Here is a 23,362-nt window from a genome sequence, read left to right on the forward strand (position 1 = left end):
CGGATGCAGTGGGGCATAAGACTCCTGACTGAGCAAACCTGCATCCCAGAATGGAACAGAGCCAGGGGGGAGCTTACTCTCCCCTCTTCCTTCCATATCAGGAGGGTGGGCTGTGTAGCCACAAATGGCACACAACACCCATCAGGTTCTGTCATGACAAGAACTTCTGTGTGAGTTTGTGAGGGCGGCTGTAACAAATGACCATAAACTCGGTGGCTTAAGACAACAGAAATTTATTCTTTTAGAGATCTGGAGGCTCAAAGTCTGAAACCAAGGTGTCAGCAAGGCCACATTCCCCTCGAAGGCTCCGGGGAGGATCCTGGCTTGTGGGGGTGGCCAGCGCTCCTTGGCATTCCCTGGCCTACAGCCGCATCACCTCTCTGGTCGCATGGCCGCCTCACCTCTGCGGGTATCTGTTTCCCAAGCTCTCTCTCCTTATAAGGATGCCTGTCCTCGGATGGAGTGTCCACCTGAATCCAGTAGCAACTCATCTTCACTTGATCACATCGGCAAAGACCCTATTCCCAACTAAGGTCACATTCACAGGTACCAGGGTTTAGGACTTCAACCTATCTTCCTGGGGACACCATCCAACCCAGAACAAGTAGTACTGCAACGGCTCACTCTCTGCGCTGGTCTGTCAGCGCCTCACGAGTGCGTGTGCTTCACCCTCCGTGGTGTGCTCTCCGACAGAGCCAGGGTCACAGGGCGAGCCCTGTGCTGTCCTCCAGGACGAGGAAACGCTCACAGCTCTTCGCTCACTCCCCTACCGTCTGCAGTATTTCTTGACGTGGTAAGCCTCTCCTCCTCAGTTTTAACTCCTCATTCAGTTTACATTCCCAAGTTTTGTTTTTCTATGTCTCTTCCTTACATCCTGGCTCCAACATACATAATAAATGAAGTGTGTCTGCAGCGTTGGTTCAACCACCAGTGAAGCCTTTTCCGCCAGTTCCCCAAAGCCAACATGGAACTTAACATAAACACAATCCTGAGATGTGAAATAATGCAAAGAGGGAGTGTAGAGGTCATAAAATAGTTCACAGGAGCTACTGGTTTTTGAAGTACGCCTTAATTCCTAAAAGGCTTCAATTTCTTTGTTCATTTTATATCCATCATTACGGTTGTATCCTTCATGTAGTTGCTGAAATTGGGGATCATCTCCCTTTACTTTTGGAGTGAATAGGATGCAGAGGTAATTTTCTCTTAACGTTAAACTCCAGCATTTGTGCAGAAGAGAGATTTCCACGGGGCTCCAAGGACACTTGCCTGTTGATCAGTGTTGGCTGGCTCTGCTGCAGGCTAACTTTGGCTTCTCACACAAAGGCCTATTTCAGCAGCGTTTACCCAGAGGAAAGCCCAGCTGGAGGGGGCAGGATGACACGATGGAGGCTGTCACTCAAAGAGCTCCAGGTAGTCGGGCGGCCCGTCCTGCTGACCGCAGGGGTAGAGAAGGAGCTCTTTTCCCAGGGAAGTTATGGGTTCCTCCTGTGAATCAGAAGGCAGAGATCAGGCTGGGCTGTGGGTGGGCAGGTTGTTAAGACAGTAGAAATAAGAATGTCATGCCCTTCCCTGCCTCCTCAGAGTACATAACTTCTTGTTTGCCCTTGATTTACATGAAGCTTTATTGGTTTACGGCAATCTTAAAAGAGATTTTCTCATCTGCAAATTGCCATGTACTCTTTTTCCCTCCTGAGCTTGAGTTCTCACTAAGAGTGGTCTCAGATGCGATCAGTGTGTGCACGGACTTTGAGCATCTCCTCCATTCTCTGCCCCAGTGCCTTCTCCCTGAGTATCTGAGGAGGAACTAGGTTCAATGATAAAGGAAATGCAATTAAGAATCCTGATTATCCGGAAGAATTATCAAAGACTAATCCCTCCGTTACTCATCTCAATCTTTCTTCTTGTAATTGCCTTTCATTGCTAGAGCTGCCGCAAGACAACCATTCACAGAGCAAATTCAGCCTGGACACTGGTTCACCTTGTGATAGTCCACCAGCGCCGCCAGGGTGGCGTGCTGCAGCCGGTCCACGCCCAGGAAGCTGTAGGAATCCGTAGAGGCATCTATGAGGAAATGCTTACAGCCATCCTCAGACAGATAGGACAGGGCATAGCCTTTGATCCTTTCACTCACACGGATCAGAAAACTGCCTGGCACGCACGTGCTCAGAAGCTCATTTGCTCTCTTTAATGTCAGAATCCCTGCGGAAAGAAGAGCAGGTATTTCAGGCAAATCATTTCCAGAACTGTCTTCAGTTATACAGCTGCGTGGATAAAGTTTAGTAAAAAGTAAGAGCAACTTCCAGTCCATTTTGGACTTCTTCAGAATGCAGTACAGTATCACTCATCTGGCATTCGGTCACCGGGCAAGCGGGGTAGGTGGCAACAGCCAATGGGTAATATAAATGAGAGCGTCCATGTTTAACATTCAGAATACGTTTCCACCTGTGCACCCGGTTATAACATCACAGGTGTTAGGTGGCTTCTGAGTCTGGTAGGACCCTTTACAGGCGTCCTGGAAGTGTTCGAGCTGGGAGGGGACTGGAAGGCGTCCTCCTCGGTTTACTGATGAGGACTCTGTGGCCTGGAGCGTGTTCCTACATGGTCTTAAACAGCGGTTCTCCACCAGAACAATGTCTGGAAATCTCTGAGAGACATTTTTGGTTGTCAGGGGCAGAGGATCCTACAGGTATCCACTGCGTAGGGGCCAGGGATGCTGCTAAACATCCGACAGTGCATAGGACAGCTTCACACTACGAAGAATCATCCAGCCCCAATATCAGTAGTGCTGAGCTGAGGAGCCTGGTCCAGGAGTCAGCAAGTTAGTAACAGAACCAGGAGGGACCCAGGTTTATCTCTTTCTTCTGTAGTTACTCCTAAATGATACTTCAGTGGCATTTAAAGGAATAAAAGAATATCCACATATGTGTATGTGGGTATGCATATGCTCATATATTTATATTTTCACATGTTTGTCTTCACATATATTCAAAATAAAACTCTCCATTTATATGAAGTTTTATATGTATATATACTTTAGAGGCCTCATGAATTCATACTAATTCAGACCAGCCTTTTCCCTGAGTCCAAACGCATGAGGTTTGACTCATATTCCCAATTTCCCTTCTTATTCCTATTGTACTTCATCAGATGAGTCAGTGATGCTGTGAGATATGCGGAGAGTGCACAAACACATCTTGGAGAGATGGTGAAGTCATTCACCTCATCAGCAGGCTCGGTTTGGGAGGAGGAGCAGCATTTTCCCAGTGACCCCCTTCACCTCGGCAGATAGAAGATCTTACTTTTCCTGTTCCACGGTTAGCTCCATAGTGATACTCTGTATCTATTAGGGAACCTCCCCAAAAAAATCTCCTGGTGAAAAGGCACTAGATGGATTATTATAGCCCGTTAGTCTTGTTATTAGTAAAGTTAATAGAGAATTGAACCCTAATTATCCAGAGTATGACATCAAATAAAAGCATCGCTGCTTCCTGGGGTGCCTGGGTGGTGCAGTCGGTTGAGCATCTCATTCTTGCGTTCAGCTCAGGTCATGATCTCAGGGTCATGAGATCAAGCCTCACATGGGGCTCTGTGCCTAGTGTGGAGTCTGCTGAAGATTCTCTTCCCCTCTCCCACTGCCTCTCCGCCTGCCCTCATGCCTGCACTCTCTCTCAAGTAAATAAATCTTTTTTTTTTTTTTAAGCATCTCTATTTTCTTTTTTGTAAGTAGACCTTTAATAAAGTGGGGATTAAAAAGTCACCCGTTCCCTCCTAGCCAAGACCGACCAACCAGCCCTTCTGTCTTCTCTTCTCCCATGTACCTTTCAGGAGGCCCCAGAGCCTGCACCTCAAAGTCACAGTGCTCAACCCCTGCGAGGCTCAACCCCAGTGAAACACCGGGATAAGAACTGGGGGTGTTGCAAACGCTTGGCAGATCCCCCCACTCACAGATAGGAAGTATCCCTGAAATGGAAGAGTCCATTTATATTTTCACATATTTGTCTTCACATATATTCAAAATAAAACTCTCCATTTAAATGAAGTTTTATATGTATATATACTTTAGAGGCCTCATGAATTCATACTAATTCAGACCAGCCTCTCTTGGCTGGTCTGAATTAGTATGGCCTCTCTTCTAGGGCCTCCAGCTCTACTGCATCAAGGCCCAGCAAGGTTACCGATGCCTGTGCATTATCTCCACCACCTCCAGTTACCTTTCTGCCCTTTCCTTGATGAGACCTGAGCCAATGGAAACTGCACGCACCACTGACAGTGCGTGAGGCTCTTGGGTCAGCTGCGGCACTGTCCACTGTAGGTGCTCAAATGATGCCCATCTAAGCTCCAACAGATACGGACTGCTGATTCTGTTGGTCTATTCTACCTTTCCAAACACACCTGATCCTATTGATAAATCACAGATGACAACCATAATCTGAAACAAGGCAACAGGTAACCAGCCTACCCAGGGACTAAAAATAACTGAAGTTTCAAGGCTCTGTATTTGATTGTCTATGAAACCAGGGATATTTTTCACTGACACTGAAAACTCCCCTTCAGAGGTGAGTGAAGGAGAAGCAGCATTCTGGAAAAAAGATTTCTCTCTCCTTCCAGACTTACCAACAACCTAGCTCTGAAACTCCAAGTTACTTCAACAGATGGGGTAGATGTTATAATTTATAACATCAGCATGTTATCCAGATGGATTTAGGTTCCTAAAATGAAAGCTACTCTGGAAAATTATAACTGAACCTGGGTTAAGTTAGGTTAAATTCCTCCTAAAGTCAGGTCAGATAGTAGCTGTATATCAAACTTCCCAAAAGCCTCTCAAACTGTAATTATTACCCATTACACACAGATCTTGGCACTGTGTAACCTCCAGAGACACCAGAACCTAATAAAATGATTTTGTGGCAAATCATAAGTCATAACGGAGACTCGAACACAATGGTTCTGAAGGCAGAACCCATAAAATGATTTTGTGGCAAATCATAAGTCATAAGGGAGACTCGAACACAATGGTTCTGAAGGTTCAGAAGTGAAGTGCCGTGGAGACCACGCTTTGTTCTTTTTGCTTTACAACAACAGGATTATCATTCTTGAGGAGCACACTCCTTTGGCTCATCTGATGATACTTGTCCATGTACAATTTGTCATGATTCCATCGAAGGAAGGGAGGCCTGGCTATGTATTGCTGCCAAGCAGTGAGATTTGTCTGCCTACAAAGAGAGTCCTTGACTGCAAAGGCAAAATCCAGTGTCTGATATTAATCGCTGTGAACTTGGGCAATCTCCTTACCCTGGTGCATGACTCTAAGAATTCTGAAGCAGTGGCCCTCATCCAGCTCCCTAAAGGGAATGACGCCTCCAGGCAACCTCCCTCTGACCAGCTCTCTTCACACATTATAAGCCTATGTGAGTTCACAAGAGGATTTCTGTGCTAGTGATGAGGGGTAAATAAAAAGCTTTCTTTTACTTCATCAATTTTTGAAATGAGCCAGATCTTCCCCCAGCACCGCTCTATTTTAAGCTGAATCTGGGCAGGGAGTGCCAGAACTACTACAGTCCAGAAGGAAGCAGATGTCACTGCATGAGGTCTTACTGGACTGCTTCTGGCTCTTGAAGAGCCTGGGGCAGAGCTGGCTACAACCCCTGAGAGCCTGACCACCCAGCCTGGAGGTTCACAACAGCAGGAGTTGTGAGGGAGCACAAAGAAATGTCCCACTCCTTTCTCTGCATGATGCCAGGGCACGCTCTAGGACAGTGCTATTCAACAGAATTTCTGTGGCAATGGAAATGCTTGGGCTGGCCGTGTGGAGGCCATTAGCCACATGTGGCTATTGAGGACCTGAAATGTAGCTAGTGTTACTGAGGGACTCAACCTTTAGTTTTATTTAATTTTAATTAATTTTGGTGTAAAGAGCCACATATGTGGAGTGGCTACCATATTGGCCAGCACAGCTTTAAACCCCACTGGAGTGAAGGGAGAGCTCCATGACAGGCCCAGAAGGACTATTTTTTGCACAAAAGAGGGTGAATAGACCCTAAGACACTTGAAATAACTCAGAACCTGTAGCATGCCCTCACTGGAAATCCAAGTGGCAGCAACAACCCGACAGAAGGAGGGCAGGTCAGTGGGATGCCCTTCTTCACAGCTTCCTTCTGGAAAATGCCTACTCATTCTCCAAGATGCAACTCAGTAGCATGGAGCTTTCTGAGCAGTAAGTCAAGGTTCCTCTGCACCTGCCGAGCACCTGTTCCCACTTCCCCTGAGACTCCCCTCATCTATCCAGGGTCTCCCCTAGCTCCCCCTCCATCCTGGCATGTACCATCCACAGCTCCATCGGAGTACTCACAGCACATTCTACTCTGTCTCTCCCTGCCCCACGTCCTTGTGATCTCATAGAGAGCAAACACCACATCTTACTTATTTTCACACTCTCGGCACCTGCCACTTACAAGATGCCCAGAAAAGGTCTAACGAGTAATTCTGTCTTATAATCAGTCCAGAAACTTTCTTCTCTGGGACACTTCTATGCAGCTATTGCCTCTAGTCTGAGCTTTGTTACGTATAGGGACAAGGGATGCACTACTAACTTTGTTTATATGTGTACATCTGTATGGCCTACGTCCAGAATCTGGAAAATATGTGTTTAAAAACCAAATGAAAGGTAACCAAATAATAGTAGCTATAGAGTTCTTAATGTTTGCCTGGCACTCCTCAAACAGCGCCTTACTTCATTTAATCCTCAAAGCAGCCTGACAAGCAGGTACCAGTCCTACTCTCAAATCTCAGATGAGCAAAACCTGCATCAGAGAGAGTTCATAATGTGCTTCAGGTCACTTAGGCAGGCCAGGAGAAGCACTGGTCTTGAACCCAGGCAGTCTGACCCCAGAGTCCAGGCTTTCACTGGCTCAACCAGAATACTACCCCTTTGCTAGCATTTCGCATTGCTCAGCGTGCCTCCATTTGCTATTTCATTTAATTCCGAAACAACTCAACATAAACAGAACTGGTATTATTACCATCACCATACAGATGGGAAAATTGAAGAACAGGTATATGCCCAAGGTTATAGGATTAGTTGGTGATGGTTTCAGGTCTCTTGTCTCTCACTCAAATATTTTGTTTTTTAACCCCCACTGGGCTCATGAAATTTTCCTGAAATTGGCTGAAAATAAACCATTAATATTTATTTCACAAAGAGGTGTTCATTTCTTACCTGGGCAACATAGAGCAGGGCGGTGGGGGGAGGGGTGGGGGGAGAATCCCGAAGCAGACTCCCAGTTCAGTGTGGAGCCCGATGCAGGGCTTGATCCCAGGACCCCGATATCATGACCTGAGCCAAAATCAAGAGTTGGACGCTCAACTGACTGAGCCACCCAGGCACCCCTGACCCAGGCAACATAAAGAAGATGCATTTGTCAGTGATGACTTAAGTATAGTCATCTGGATGTAGAATCGATGCATCAGTGACCTCTGCCACCTCCCCTAAGCTCAGGATTCCTGTTGCCAGAGACTGAAAAGCCCCAGAGTACAGCAGGCTTCAGCATTCCCCGTGACCACACCTCGGGTCTGCTGAGAGCTACCTGGGGGCTGCCCTTCCAGAGCTCTGCCAAGAAGCTCTCATTACTTGTTTTGTCATCTGTCCTATATTCTCTGCTTCTTGGGCTGCCCAGAATGCCCTGCAGGGAGGAAACAGCACTAAGATAACTTCCATGAAGGAACTCATCTCCGCTGTTAAGGTGACCTCAAAGTCCCACACTGCAAAGTGCCTAGATAAGGGGTGAATAAAAGAAAACACTGAGTTTTAGAAGAACTTCTTTCCAAGTAGCAACCCTGCCAAATGCAAAGTGTACAGAGGTCTTAAACTTGGACAAGGGCTCTATATTTTCCCACTTTAGCTCCCTTCTACTTTATGCTTTCTTTAACCGTGTCAGTATTTAAAGTAAGTATTTTCAGAGAGGCTCTGAGACCCTCGCTAGATCCTCTATCTAGAGGGAGATACACTGTGATGTCAAGCCCTTCAGGTCTCAGGTTCCGTGGGATGAGGAAAAATAGAGCTCTCAAAATATTATTCATAATGTTTCCTTAATAATTCAAGAATTAAAATTACATCATTTGCTCTTTCTTCATTACCATAATGGCTAACACTTATTAATTAGGGCTTCCTATGTGTCACACTCAGCTCTAAGTACTTCACATATATTAATTCATGAATCTTTTGAATGATTCTGTGAGGTAGGTAATATCATTGTCTGCGGTATACAAATGAGCGACAGAAGTTCAGAAGTCATGTGACTTGCCTAAGGCTGCACAGCCGGTTGGTAGGGGCTGGGATTTGGCCCCAGAGATGTGCATTTTTTAAAAATTTTTTTATTGTTATGTTAATCACCATACATTACATCATTAGTTTTGGATGTAGTGTTCCATGATTCATTGTTTGTGCATAACACCCAGTGCTCCACGCAGAACGTGCCCTCTTTAATACCCATCACCAGGCTAACCCATCCCCTCACCCCCCTCCCCTCTAGAACCCTTAGTTTGTTTTTCAGAGTCCATCGTCTCTCATGGTTCGTCTCCCCCTCCGACTTACTCCCCTTCATTCTTCCCCTCCTGCTATCTTCTTCTTTTTCTTTTTCCTTAACATACCTTGCATTATTTGTTTCAGACCCAGAGATGTGCTTTTGACGGCCACATTCTACTGCCTCATTTCCCAGCATAAAGAAAGAGTGTCCAAATTTTATAATCAGACCATGTGATGACAAAGAAAACTATGGCAACAAAAGCACAGATTAATAGTACTTCTCTAAATACCAGAATCCCCCGTTCCATAAAAAATCTGAAGTCAGACCCCCAAAGCAGCTGCTCTCAAAAGAGAGTTCTTTTGCCCCTCACCCACCCAGTCCCCCCCTTCCCTTGTCTGCGAGGTCCTTCTGGGTCTCTCCAAGAACATGGTGTAAAACTACAAGACTGGAGCCCTGGGCATCAGTAATGGCAAGCGTGGGGCTCCCGGGCACACGCAGGCCATGACACACAGTGACTGGCAGCATTAGGGGGAAGACTCAAGGGCATCATTTAAAAAACTCAAGTAAGCAAGGCCTTTGGGGTTAATGGACTATTCCCAACATTAATGGAAATACATACTAACATTTTTGCAGCCAGTTGCTACACTGGGTAGTATGAGAAAAGTCAGGGTCTTCCCAAAAAAACCCCATAATAATGCATGGTATGTGCTGCAGAAAAGCTAGCTCTTTTCAGGACTGAATGAACGTACATAGCTTTACCCTCTTTACGTTTCCTCTTCAGTTACTTTGGGAATATGATCCAATACTAGGCAGTCAGATAGAACTATGGAGAATAATTCCAAGGGCTCTAATGGTTAATGTAGGTGAAGGCTTCACACTAAACTGCAGGTGAAGCCCCAGGGCTCTGAGCTAAAGCTGTGCTGGCCCCTCTCCAGGGTGGGCCGGTGACGGCTGGGGATGCACTTGCAGGTGTCCTTCCCTGCCACACACAGACATGGCAGATTCTTGCTGCTGGCCACAGCCTACCCCACTCCACAAAGTGTATGAATCATATATGTGAACGAGGCAGGATGTGCTTCAGAAAAACAGAAGCTTGAAAGTCTCTGTGTGGGAGGAGGGCAGAAATCTGATGGCCCCACAGGGAAGCACTCACTACTCCTCAGCAAAATAGCTGAAAGACAGATGATCACTTATGAGTGCCAGTTCCCAGGTTCATTAAGGTTTTAGCCTGAAGGAAATCTTGGGCGGGCTCTGTGAGTCTCTGTCTGTGTGATCCCTCCATTGTGCATACTCAGCCTCAGGGACTGCACGGCGGGGGCTGTGGGCGGGCACATGCCCGAGGAGTGGGACATGGGACACGGGGCTCCACCCGGACGCTCCGCTTGAGGGAACTGAAGTCCCAGAGAGCAGCTACCTCCACAGAAACGGATTGGACTTGCTCTCCACGCAGAAGGAAACTTTGGAGGTATGTGTCAAAAATGGAAGCAATCAAAATAGCTGCAGTGTGAACTGAACTGAAATCCCACAGATGTGAAAGGGATTTGCTTTTTAAGTAGCTTAAAATATAAAATATTGGGACTAAAGCATTGAGAGGCAGGTTCAGTTATAAACCATGACAGCAAATGACATCCACAAGAAACAGATCAGGATGGAAACATTTCACCAGCAGGCTAATTATATCCATATTTGAATAAGGAAGTGTGCATTACATTTCAGAGGCATAATGATCAGCTATTGATGCGTAAAGCAAATATGCGAATTCTCTAACAGAAGCAATTAGAAAATTCCTAAATCAGAAATTTGTTTATACACTCATTGCTAGCTTCCCCCAGCTTCCTACTCCCAGCCCCTGCTGAATTCTAAGCTCCTGAGCACTCTCGCTTATTAGCAGGAGTTGGGATATGCTAACGGAGAGAAGGAATAAATGAGTCTGTGTGTTTCTGAACAGACTTTCAAACTTCAGATTTATTTATCTGTTGGCCCTCTGCTTGAAGAAGTATAAAAAAGCAAGTTAGTGAGTATAGTTAATTATATATCTACACACTTTGGATACTCACAATCAGGAACCAGAATAAGTAAAATGACTTTGCAGGATGTTAAATTTAGCCAGGAGGGCTCTCCAACACTAATTCTCCAACTTTACCAACATTCTAGACCATAATGTGCGTCTTAAAGACGGCTATAATGTGGTGACCAGATGCAAGAAGAAAATGAATAAAAACAAGGACTGTAGGGGTGCCTGGGTGGCTCAGTCATTAAGCGTCTGCCTTCGGCTCAGGTCATGATCCCAGGGCCCCGGGATCAAGCCCCGCATGGGGCTCCTTGCTCAGCGGGAAGCCTGCTTCTCCCTCTCCCACTCCCCCTGCTTGTGTTCCCTCTCTCTCCCTGTAAAAATATAAATAAAATCTTAAAACAAAAAACAAGGACTGTATTTCAGGGTCCAGACAGACAGGATGACAGGAGGGAAGGAGATAAGAAAACAATCCTTCCTAAGGAAACAAAACCAAACAGACTTACAGTATTCAGAAGATTTTAAATCTAGAGAATAGAAGATATTATTTTAGTAAGGCTAGGACTCATTCCCATCTTGCTGAACCTTCCCTCCCAACCCCACGCTCAACCTCAACTGGCAATGTTCTGCTTCACTTTTCCAAACAACTTTAATCCCTGTTTTGGCAGCTGTCCTCTTGTGCTTCCAAATTCCTGTTGCCTTCTGGGCTGACCTCCTGGGTTCTGGGATTTTTAAGGACAGGCCCTAAAGAAATACTTGTCAAAATAGCATAGGAGGACATTTTAGCAGTAATTAAGATCTATTTTATTGAAGTACCGCTTATTCCTTGTATATGATGCTGTCACGGCAATATTTTTGGCAAGATTAGGATTATAATGAAGAGAAAGGCAGAGAGAACAGGAATGGTGAATTTACTCTTAAGCTGTTCAGTTTTGGTTAGCCATAATAACAGAAACACTATGTGCCAGGCACTGTTCTAAGTATGTTACATATATTAGATGATATACTTTAAAAAAAACAAAAAAACAAAAACTACTCTACAGTGTAGATATTATTAACCCCCTTTTAAAGAGGAGTAGAACAGAACTCAAACCTAGGTGATCTGGTCTTGGAGTCTTGTGCCAAGCCTACACTATGTACATAGCTGACCCTCAAACAACACAGGTTTGAAATGCATGGGTTCACTTATATGTGGATTTTTTCGATAAATGTAGTACTGTAAATGCATTTTCTCTTATAATTTTCTTAATTTTTCTTTTCTCTACTTTATTATAAGATTACAGTACATAATACATATAACATACAAAATATGTGTTAATTGTTTATGTTATCAGTAAGTCTTCTGGTCAACAGTAGGCAGTTCGTAGTTAAGTTTCTGGGAAGTCCAAATTTATTTGTGGATTTTCAACTGTGCAAGGGGTTGGCACCCCAACCCCCACATTGTTCAAGGGTCAACTGCACTATCTTTCCATGCTAAGAGCTAAGAAAACTCTGTGCTTCTTCGACTTCACATTTTTAAAAAAATCAGCTTGAGATATAATTTATATACAATAAAATTCACCAATTTTAAGTGTGCAAATGATCATTTTTGACAAATGTATACAGTTAGGTAACCACTACCACAAAGTAAATAGATTCCATTTCTATTACTCCAAACCCTTGCGGCCTTGGGGCATTGTATTAAAGATTTGCGTGCTACATATCTGCTTCTTGAAATTCTACCTGGGAGTGAGCAAAATAGTGTCTGGACAAAAATGTGCTTTTTTCTTATTCTCATAGGTGGGGATGGGGCAAAACTTATGCTGAATGAAAGTTCCTTGACACTTTCACTTCACCACTGTGAGATTTAGTGAACTCATTCGTGTATTGGAGAAACAAATCTCTGTGGTTATTACTGTTCACTGATTTAAATTTCCAACTTATATAAAAAGCATGACATGGGTGTTCCCACTTGTATTAGTGCTCAGATATGCTGTGACTTTGAAGTTAAGTAGATCTGGCTCTGAATATTGCCATTAATGGTAGAAGCCTGAAAAGAACATCTTAGTTTCTAGGTTCTTACCTCTATAAAGTGGGAATAAAAGTTACTTCCTTTAAAGTGCTCAATGTAATGCTTGGCACATATTAGACCCTCAAAAAATTACAGCTCCAACAGAATATAATATGTTTATTATAACATACTGCACAACAGGTAAGACAAATGAGCCAGTCTACATTTAGAAACAAAGAAAAATCTAGATAATGTAATGTTGGGAGAAAACTCAAGTTGCAGAAAAATGCCTATAACATGATATCATGTAAATGTTAAACACAATATTGCATGTTTTATATATATCTTAATATATTTTATAAAAATGCACACACATACATATATATATAGTGAGAGTATAAAAATATGGATGAAAAGGACAACTTCAAAGGAGTGGTTCACCCCTGGGAGAGAAGTAAATAGAGTCAATAAGGGAGTAAAAGAGAGGGCCTTAATTCTTTCAGGCTTTATTTCTTAATAAGAAAAACAGGTATGAGGTAAATATGGCTTCTAACATTCACTGTATCCTAGAAAGTAGATACAACATTTGTTACATCATTGGTGTTACTTACAGTTTCCTTTGTACTGTTTGTTCAAAACATTTCCTAATCAAAAAAATTATTTTTTAAATGAGGGAAGGGAGAAAAATCCTCCATAATGTGGGTAGGCCTCATCCAATCAGCTGAAGGCCTTAAAAGAACGAAGACTGACCTTCCCTGAGCAAGAAGGGATTCTGCCAGTGTTCAGCCTTTGGACTCGAGCTGCCAGTCTTCCCTGAGTCTCCAGCCTGCTAGTCTGCCCAGCAGATTTGGGGTCCATCAAGCCTCCAGTCATGTGAGCCAGCTCCTTAAGACGTTGGCCATGGAAGGATCTTTAGGAAGAACTGCAAAGGCCCTAGGAAAGGGGTGAGTGTGGTGTGTCAGGGACAGAAGGGCAACGTGTGGTGGAAAGCAGTGATCAAGGCAGTGTTCTGTGAGGAATGTTGTTTGAGATGGAGCTGGAGCAATAATCAGATCAAGCTGGACCAAAAAGTGCAGTGAGAGTTGAGACCCCATGGCCTCTGTGTGAAAAGCTTGCTGAGAGAGGAGCAGAAGTGGGGAGACTGTTTTTCTAGATGTGTTTGAGATCATCAAAAGATGCTCACAAAGTAGAGTTCAGTACTGCATTTCTGGATCTCTCTTGCGCTTGGGATTTCCAAGCTCTTACATCTAGGAGATCAGAGGCAATACCCTACTTTACTGCCCATTGAACTCGCACCCATGGCCAGATATTTGCCTCATCATGACCCCAAGTGGGAAGGGAAACCTGAGACAAAGATGTGGGGTCTCTGCTCTTCTTTGCCATCCCACTGAGTGTTAGTGCTTCCTGGGGTCTTGTCCTGGGTCTTCTCTTAACCATCTCCTCAGTGCACTCCTGGAAAATGTCATCCTCTCCCATGCTTTTCATTGTGTGCTGATGACTCTAATCCATTCTCTCTAGCACTGATCTGTTAATCCAATTACCAAATGGATATTTTTCACATGACTGCCCCAAAGACATTTCAAACTCATCATAACCAAAATAAATTCATTGTCTCCCTTCTTTTTAAATCTTTTTTTAATCTCTGGATCCTCCTGTATTCTTTCTCCCAGCTGATAGCATGCCACCTTCCACCCGGCTCCACAAGCCAGAGATCCAGTGGTCTTCATTTCCCTTGTCCTCTCCTACCTACTTCCATACTGTCTAAAGCTAATGAAAAGGGTGAAAGTGTGAACTTCTGTGGGGAAAAATTAGCTGACCAAAACAGTAATATAAGAAAGGCAACTTATGGAGTGTATAACAGAAGGAAGATGGCAAACCAGTACAGAAGAGCTACCATCCCATTATTCCAAACAGGGCTCGTGATCAATAAACAATTATATTTCAAAAATATAAGATATGATCCTTCTTCTCTTTATCATAGAAACGTGAAATTTTGTCTTCTTAAAACAGAAGAAAATGACTTACATTGAGTACATGGCTGTGTATTACTTCATTATATTGTATCATTTATTTTGCTTATGACTATGATATTTATATAAGTGAAAATAAATAAATAACAATAGCAACTAAAAAATTATTATATGTAAAACTCAAGAACTTATTTTTTTAACCAAGGCTCCAGCTGGATTTTTAGTCCAACTTTATCTTCCTAGCTTTTAGCAACTGTTTCAAATGGAATTGCCTGTTAAAGTACCAGGAATTTTTAAACATTAACCAACACTTTCAACTTCTTATTTCCTGTTATTAAAATGAACTACCACCCTTGTAATCAGGGATGACAATATCTTCTGCCCAATGACACAGAAACTATAAAGTACTGATTTTGTCAGTGCTTATCTTAAAAAGGAAAAAGAAAAAAAAGGCAACATGAAACATTCATCTTTTGACACTGATGTCACTCTTTCTTCCAGTGTCTTCTGAACAGAATGGAAAGGAAGTAGGCTTATGACCTAGTCCTAAGAAGATAGAGGAGCTCCTCAGAGAATGGACAATTACTAAAGCCTGAATCACCGAAGAACACGTATTTTCAAGGAAAGCTAGACAGTTCTATAATGATCTGACTGTGAAAGCAGCCCTTTAGCAGAGGGCCTACTACAAATAATTTTTTTCTTTTTAGAAGTTTGCCATGTTATTTGTTTGGGACCCTATTTTTGTGGAATATTTGAGTGTGACATGATACTAATTAAAAGAGAGAAGACTTCGGGGTGCGTGGGTGGCTCAGTTGGTTAAGCATCTGCCTTGGGCTCCAGTCATGATCCCAGGGTCCTGGGATTGAGTCCTGCATCAAGCCTTGAATTGGGCTCCCTGCTCAGCAGGGAGTCTGCTTCTCCCTCTGCACCCACCCCATGCTCGCTCGCTCTCTCATATAAATAATTAAAATCTCTTAAAAATTTAAAAAAAATAAAAGAAGCCTTCAACATGATTCAAACCAAGATACTCTTTAGGACAAGTGTGCTCTGTGAAAGAACATTTTTATTTTAAAGCACTTTTGTTATACATAGAGCCAATTAATCCAATTCAACCACAGACCCTAAAGAAGCCAATTGAGGCAAGAAACCACTTCTTTTCCTGAAATCCAAGAAACTGAGAGGACAGTGAAATGTGTGCTGGCTAGACAGAGGGCTTGAATTAATCAAGTTTCTAGGGTCAAATTAAGAAATGGTTTATTAGGTAATATCTGCTCAGGTTCTAACAAACTCACCTGACAGCTTCAACTGCTTAATGGAAACACAGATCAAAGTAACAGAATTTTCAGGTTAAAGATCATGAAATTCAACACCTTCACTTAATAGGTGAGGAAAATGAGGCTCAGATAACTTGTTACAGAGAAAGACGATTTGCTCACTCAACTGCTAATGGAGAGCTGACCTTTTGACAGCTAAACCAGTGCCCAGCCCACCACACCCAAGGGCGTATCTGACTCTCCCAGCTGTGAAGGGTGGATTAAAGGCATTGCCATTTGCAGGAGATCACAATCAAGTGCCCTAGTGTAGGTGAACAGGAGGCACCGCTTTCCCCACCCACCCAGTGGTGTTTCATTTGTTAACCCACAGTACATGCTGAGACCACAACTGCTCACTGTTTTCTAAATCCGGCATGAGCGTGCAACTCACTAAGAAACCTTTGAAAAACTGCTTTGTGAAAATAATGTCAAAGACTCTTCTTGGGCAGCACAAATAAAAGGAAGCCTTTATTCTTTCTGCCCTCCTGGTGGATTAACAGATGAACACAGCTTCATCTGTCGTCAGATGAGGTTCTGTCGAGGGCACCTGTGTACTCACCATGGAACCAGGGAGCTATGGTGTCTGAGGTTCTCTGGTAGCCTGCTCGCAGTGGTAGCTGCTCCTCTTTAAACCACCGAATGATGTTGGATGCCGTCCTGGTTACTCCCTGGTTTCTGTGATTTAGAAAACAGTTCCACTTGAAAACAATGCCGTCAAAAATCATATATATCCTGTATATAAAAATCATGTATAAAGGGAGACAGGATTATATATATTTATATATATTTGAAGATCTAATTACATAGGTTGAGCTAATGGGAAGTTGGACCCCTAACTACTGCCATTATACAACTAACTCCTCAAGGGCTAGTCAACAAAATAGGAAGAAACATAAATCTGTCACTTGTCTTTCCAGTCCTATAGGGCCAGTCATGGGTATGAGCTACTGCTGTGTTAATCTATTAATAATAATAGATTTTAATTCATTTTTATATGAATAAAAGCTCCATTAACTTCCAATTAAAATTTGAGAAAATAAACATTAAAAAGTGAAATACACCCCCAGCACTATTTTCCTTGGGAGCATGTTCTTGCAAACAAAAGAAATGCAATAAAATAAATTTCTTTCCCAACATTTTCAGTATGAAACTTTCTCTTCTTTCTGTTTCCAACCTCCCTGACTTGCTTTCTTCTCTCCCACACTTTGAAGAGGTTTAGTTCTGCTAAAGACAGTCTCAGAAAAATAAAGTCAAAGAAAGAAGAGTGTTTGAAAATTGGTAAGAAAAAGATACAAGCGGCGGAATCATTTTGAAATATATTCAGTTGCAGAACTAAAGTTCTGGGATGTAAGTCAATTTCCATTACAAAAAGTAACACTGCAATGTCATAAACATATTTCCAAGTCTCATACAACAGCCCACTAATTTTGAGAATTCAGGGTAAAAACAATGACGAGTTTGGATGAACGACCTGGATGCCTGTCATGTAAATTAACTTACAGCTCTTTCTGCATTTTATGGTAACACATGGCCCTGCGAGTTACATGTGACATATATGTCAGATGTACTATACGGGTGTACATATTCATATACATACATACATAGCATTTTGGAGAAGATAGTCTATAATATTTGACTTTTTTGGGAATCAGATCCTGCACACACATGAGATTACATGAGTGCTCTTACTAGCTTTCAAATTAGGTTCTTTTTCTTTGGGAAATCTTTGGAGGTTAAAGAAAAACTCTAAGGACAGCCATCTCTGTCTTTTCTTGGGCTGGCTCCTAGCTGACCTTGGTCACACACTGTTGTCCCAGCCCCAAAACCATCCAGTCTGGCTGCCTCACAAGAAGCATTTCATGCAAGTGTATTAAGTTGGAAAAACTGAGCTCAATTAGCACAGCTCGAAACAAGAATTGCCCTTATTAAAGGCCACCTTCACTGCTGTCAATCACATACATTGTGCACTAAAAATAGTGTGGGCCAGGGCATATTACAAGTCATAGTCACACCCTTGGAAGAGCCTGGAGAACAGGGGCAGGTACACAAACAGCCCTGCTGGGGATCTGGGGCCAATGCACAGACCAGCTTGGGCACTGAAGAGGACTCTGGGCAGGAGCTCACACCGTTGTGACCTGGTCACAAAACTGCGAGGATACCTGTTTCTGATTACTTTTCTTAGGTTTTTGTCCCTAAGAAAAAAACCATTCCCCAAACTGTCACTTTGTAGAACATGATCTTTTAGTTCTGGTCTCCACATCCCAAAATGGAACCTTTCAGTTAAGTAGAAATAATTATAGTAAAGGAAAAGGTCCACCTTCCTGTTTCCACTGAGGTCATAACCCCCATTAGGAAAAGCCTGGAAGATCACTACTGACTCCAAGCAAAGAGAGATTTGTTTGCTTTTTATTTCTCCATACTTGTAACAGAGAAATATTTTTGGTTTTCATTTCAGAAGGCAAGGCTTTAGATAGTTCTGTTTCATTCAATCACTATTTGATTCTTCTTGTATATTTTAAATAATGTCTTTCTATATATTAGAATATGAAAAAATCATAATATCCAGGAGAAAATAATTTTATAATCAGTTAACTAACATAAGGGAAAGGGGGTTTCTGCTATGATATCATTGTATTTTTCTTCAGGGATTCTACAAAACAAACTGTTCTACCTAATTTCCTATAGCCTAGGAAGCAAAGGCACCATCATGACCAAAAGAGTATTCATTCAAAGAAGGAACAGTTTCAAATTCTCAACATATGAACTTGGCTCTGTAACCCAGAATGAGGATTACCATCAAATCTTTAATCCTGAGCAATGAAAATATAACTCTATGATGCCATGAAAGTCAGCATGCCCTTGGGTTCCTACTTTCATATTGTTTCCTACTAAGAGCAATACTGAGCCCTGATGAAACCCCGATTGTTTCTGCTTCTCCCCTCACTGGCTCGCCTACTGCCACTAGGTGTGGGTGGGGGTGCGCTGGTGGCGCAGGAAGGCACTGAACTCCATGTGCATCCTAAGTTATTGGGCATCTTAATTATAACAAATTATGGGTATTTTATAGATGAGAAGAGGATGAATCCAGACCAGGTATCTTGGGAAGACAGGCTTAGAGGTGAGGCTGAATTTAATTACACAAGGCAGCCAGCTGGTCTTCCACTCCCCATGGCCCATAATGCAATTTGTCTTTAATTAGCCAGTTTCAACTGCTGTACTTAAAGCCATCTGTGTGGCTTCTTACCTAAGAGGCTTTCGAGGGTATCCCGCCAGGTTTAGGAAATGAGGCTTGGGTGGAAGGGGGGGTCTTTTTGGTTTCTGTGGAACACCTGGGGGGCTTTGTGGTCCCTCACCGCTTCTTCCTTTTTCAGCCGCTAGGGATAACCTCTTGTAGTCTTCCCGCGCTTGTTTAGCCAAAGAGCGTCTCTTCTCATCAGCTGCTTTGGATTTTCGCACTAGAAAAACAAGGGGGTTTGAGAAAGGCCCTGGTCAGCCCACAGAGATGGTGAGAAGAATCAGCTGGTGAAGAGAGCAGTCTCTCAGGAGATTCTGTCATCTGCTGATAATAACAATCACTATCAACACCTAGGACTCACATAATTCGGGCCTGCACATTCACAATTGCCCAGCATTCCCTGCAGAATTCCTGTCTTTCTAAGGGGGGGTCTAGGACTTCTTAAGGGGGAGAAGAAGGAGGAGGAAGAAGGGAGGAGACAGAAATGGAGAACCACATATTTGAGAATTTCCGGCATTTGGGTAAGACTAAGTGATCAGTCACAGCCTGAGTGCGAATTCCAACTTGCTGGGAGCCTTTGAGAAATTTTTTTTTTTTTTTTTAGATTTTATTTATTTATTTGAGAGAGAGAGAGAATGTGAATTAGAGAGCACGAGAGGGAAGAGGGTCAGAGGGAGGAGGAGACTCCCCGCTGAGCAGGGAGCCCGATGTGGGACTCGATCCCGGGACTCCAGGATCATGACCTGAACCGAAGGCAGTTGCTTAACCAACTGAGCCACCCAGGTGCCCCTGCTGGGAGCCTTTGAATAGGAAGAGGTGATATTACATCCCTCAGCTCAGCTCAGGACATCACTAGTAAAGCTCAGGCTGTCAGGAACTCCTCAGCGCAGTGGCTCATGGCTGTGCACAGGGTGAGAGATCAGCGAGACTCGTCACACTCAGAGCCCCCAAAGAGCTGAACCAAATATGAACTGGCCTACCAGACCAAAAAAATAAAATGATTCTCACCACAATCAGGGAATGTGCTGGTACACATAAAAAGCACCCCAAGGCCACCTTTTAATGTTGCTTTGTAAAATAGAGGGTTTATTGTTTTGTTTTGTTTTTGTTTTAGCAACACAGTAGTAAAGGGCTCTAATGCAGGATGCTAAGACTAATTTTCATTGAGTGTGTTTGCACTTCAGGTGCTCTTGGTCAAGCCCTGTTATGTTTGACTTCAAAGAGATGCCCAAAATATTCCATTACACTAGAATTTCACTGCACTGAAGTGACTGGATCTTGCAAATATATTCATTTCACAGAACTGTCATGTTAATGGTGTTCATTGTAATGGAACTGAAGACAGGATTCTCCACATCCTGCAAACATTGTCACTCCCATTCTCCTGTTCTCTCCCTCAAGTGGCCTCAAGGGATGACCTGGCTGGTAAACCTCTGAGTCAGCTGGAAACCCTCACCGTGTCTCAAACCTGCATTTCTCCCTAGCATCCCTGAGCATGCTCTGCTCTGCCTTAGCCTGCCCTGACCTCTTCCTGAGGGGGTTTTATCTCTGGCAGTGCTAACTCAAAAAGGAGTCAGGGTTAGGTCATAGGTATGGGAGGGATGCTGATATATCCAACTGGTTATTCCTGGGTTCTTCTATTACAAAGTTAAGGTGAGTTCACTGTTGAAAATTTAGAAAGGTATGGAATAACAAGAACTCAAATAAATCTCAAATCCCATCCCTCCAAAAAAATTAACATGTTAATAACCTTCCAGTTCTTTTACTATCCTAAAAGAGGGATATTTTTCATACTATTTTATAATATTTTTCTTCACGTGAAAAAAAGATACAAACATATCCCAAGGCCATTAAACCCTCTTCCAAAACATGTTTTTTCAGAGCTATATACCATTCCATCAAATAGCTATATCACAACTGTGATGGTACAAAGATGAATGGAGAACCTTTCTACTATTCAAGAAGTGACTCGTAAGCCTCTGTGTAACAATTTAGCAATAATTCTCTCAACAACCATTTTAACTGCTTCTTAGATCGATCATTTGTTAAGAGAAGGAATTGGCCTGGAGGGTCTAAGGTGTTGTGGAGGCCTCTGGGTACTCACGAGATGCCTGCCACTCTGAATCTTCTTTCCAGTTTTTATAAATCTGCTTGGTTTTCTCCTCATCTATTTGTTTTAGTTCTTCATCTTGTGTTTTCTTCACAGATTCTTTCTTCTGTTTAAAAACAAAACAAAACGAACAAAAACAGAAACAAACACTAGTGAGTAACTCTGGCAGTTTTCTGAGAGGAGGGGGGAGGAGGAGGTGGGACGTCAGGGACACTGTGGGGTTGGTTTCGATGTAACTCCCTCTGGCCCCCTGGCTAGGTAATTTGTTGTTACAGGAAAAGCTTGGGGTCGGTGAAACCTGAAGCTGACTCTATCAGGACCTGGTTGTGCAACCACATGACCCATTACCAAACCTCTCTTAGGCTGTCTTCTTCGCCTAAATAGAATTAGAAAATTAAAAATATTTCATAGGGTTATAGTGAGGGTTAAATAATATGTAAAAAGTGTCTCCCATAGTCTGTAACACAGTAAGACTCAATAAATATTCATTTTCCTCAAACATAGCACTTATCTGTTTTAAATTGAATTCCCTCAAGTAGTGTGTAAACACCACTTCATGGCACCAGCATAAACACTGCAGTATCTGACAGGCTCCATAAAAATGACAGTACATTTCTAGAGCAGTCTCAGCTGTATCTCCACGTGCCCTCAAACCAGTGTGTCTAAAATGTGGTACTAGGGGCGCCTGGGTGGCTCAGTCGTTAAGCATCTGCCTTTGGCTCAGGTCATGATCTCAGGGTCCTGGGATCGAGCCCTCACACTGGGCTCCCTGCTCCCTTCTCTCTCTCTCTCTCTCCCTTTGCCCCTCCCCCATTCCTGCTCTCTCTCTCTCTCTCTCTCTCAAATAAAATTGAAAAAAAAATGATTTAAAAATGTGGAACTTACACATGATTTTAGGTGACCCAAAAAGGAATATTTTTTGTTTAAAAGAAATTTTTTTACAAAGCATCCTCTTCAAGAAATATAAAATAAGAAACACGAGTCTTCCTTAAAAAGGGAATTTGTTTTTAAAATTGTAAAATATACATAACATAAAAATTACCATTTTAACCTTTTTAAAAATTGTGTAAGAATACACATAACATAAAAACCGTGTTAGCCATTTTGAAGTGAACAGCTCTGTGGCATTAAGCACACTTGAAGGGAATTAGTTTTTAACTAAAGAAAAACTAACACACCAAATCACTTAGGCCTAAAAAGTACTTTTTTGGGTATTGCCTTCTGAGCGCTTATTAGAAAGCTGAATTTAGCACTTGGTGAACTAAATAAAAGCCTCGGTCACCTAAATAATGAAGTTGAGAGGGTCAGAAAAGACTGACCATGCTTCACTCTGTGTCTCAGAATTGACAGGTCTTTTTTTTTCTTTTGTATTTTCCTATAGAGAGATAAAGACAGGGGCTCCTGGGTGGCTCAGATGGTTAAGCATCTGCCTTTGGCTCAGGTCGTGATCCTAGGGTTCTGGGTTCGAGCCCCGCATCAGGCTCCCTGCTCAGTGGGCTCCCTGCTCAGTGGGAAGCTGGCTTCTCCCTCTCCCTCTGCTGTTCCCCCCACTTGTGCTCTCTCGATCTGTCAAATAAATAAATAAAATCTTTAAAAAAAAGAAAGATAAAGACATTCTTTCTGTTAAATTATTTCACCCCAACTGAAATATAAACCTTGATGTTGTGAAACTTGTTTTCAATCATTGTGGGAAGTCATAAATCACAGTTAATGTAGGAGGTGATCATTCATACACTGTCTTTCATTTCAGGTGTAACTAAACTTTTGTGTATTTATAATTTTCATTTTTTTTTCTTACTTTCTTTCCTGCCTAGAGCTAAGCCCCCCTGGTTTCCTAATATTATAAAAACCAAAAAAACAGCTTTTAGTGTTTTAAATGACTGTTAAAATTTGCTATCACCTTACTGAAGCCAATTATAAACCTGAAATACATAAAAAGGACGCTAGCAACTTCTAAGCTTAAACAGAAAAAAACTTAAAAGTTGAGATTTGTTCATCTTCCACATGCATATTTTAAAATGATTAGAAAAGAGCTATAACATTAAACCATGATAGCATGGATATTGCTGCTTAGGAAAAGCAAAAAGTTTACAAAGTGAATCTACTTAAGGAGAAATATCCAGTCACTAATAATGCAGGTGGTATGTGGCTGACGACAATCAGATGTTGGGGAGTGCTATAGCTAGTAAATCACACTCATTTTTAACCAGC

The 23,362-nt window shown here is 42.6% G+C and overlaps 1 protein-coding gene across 2 annotated transcripts in view; it reads right to left on the reverse strand.

Annotated features, from left to right (window-relative positions):
* Positions 1-1,392: 1,392 nt before the first annotated feature.
* The window catches only part of SH2D4A (SH2 domain containing 4A), a 54,018-nt gene continuing 32,048 nt past the window's right edge, over positions 1,393-23,362 (reverse strand). For both annotated transcript variants that reach the window (XM_028124089.2, XM_028124088.2), the window contains 5 exons: positions 21,146-21,257; positions 19,051-19,261; positions 16,366-16,481; positions 1,979-2,199; positions 1,393-1,485 (listed from right to left, as the gene is read on the reverse strand). In XM_028124089.2, coding sequence (XP_027979890.2) covers positions 1,393-1,485; positions 1,979-2,199; positions 16,366-16,481; positions 19,051-19,261; positions 21,146-21,257 — 753 coding nt within the window. The remainder of the gene's footprint in view (positions 1,486-1,978; positions 2,200-16,365; positions 16,482-19,050; positions 19,262-21,145; positions 21,258-23,362) is intronic.

Source organism: Eumetopias jubatus, unplaced genomic scaffold, assembly GCF_037043125.1.
Source record: "Eumetopias jubatus isolate StellerSeaLion01/CBP00866 unplaced genomic scaffold, mEumJub1_p1.0 scaffold_2, whole genome shotgun sequence".
Classification (NCBI taxonomy): Eukaryota; Metazoa; Chordata; class Mammalia; order Carnivora; family Otariidae; genus Eumetopias; species Eumetopias jubatus.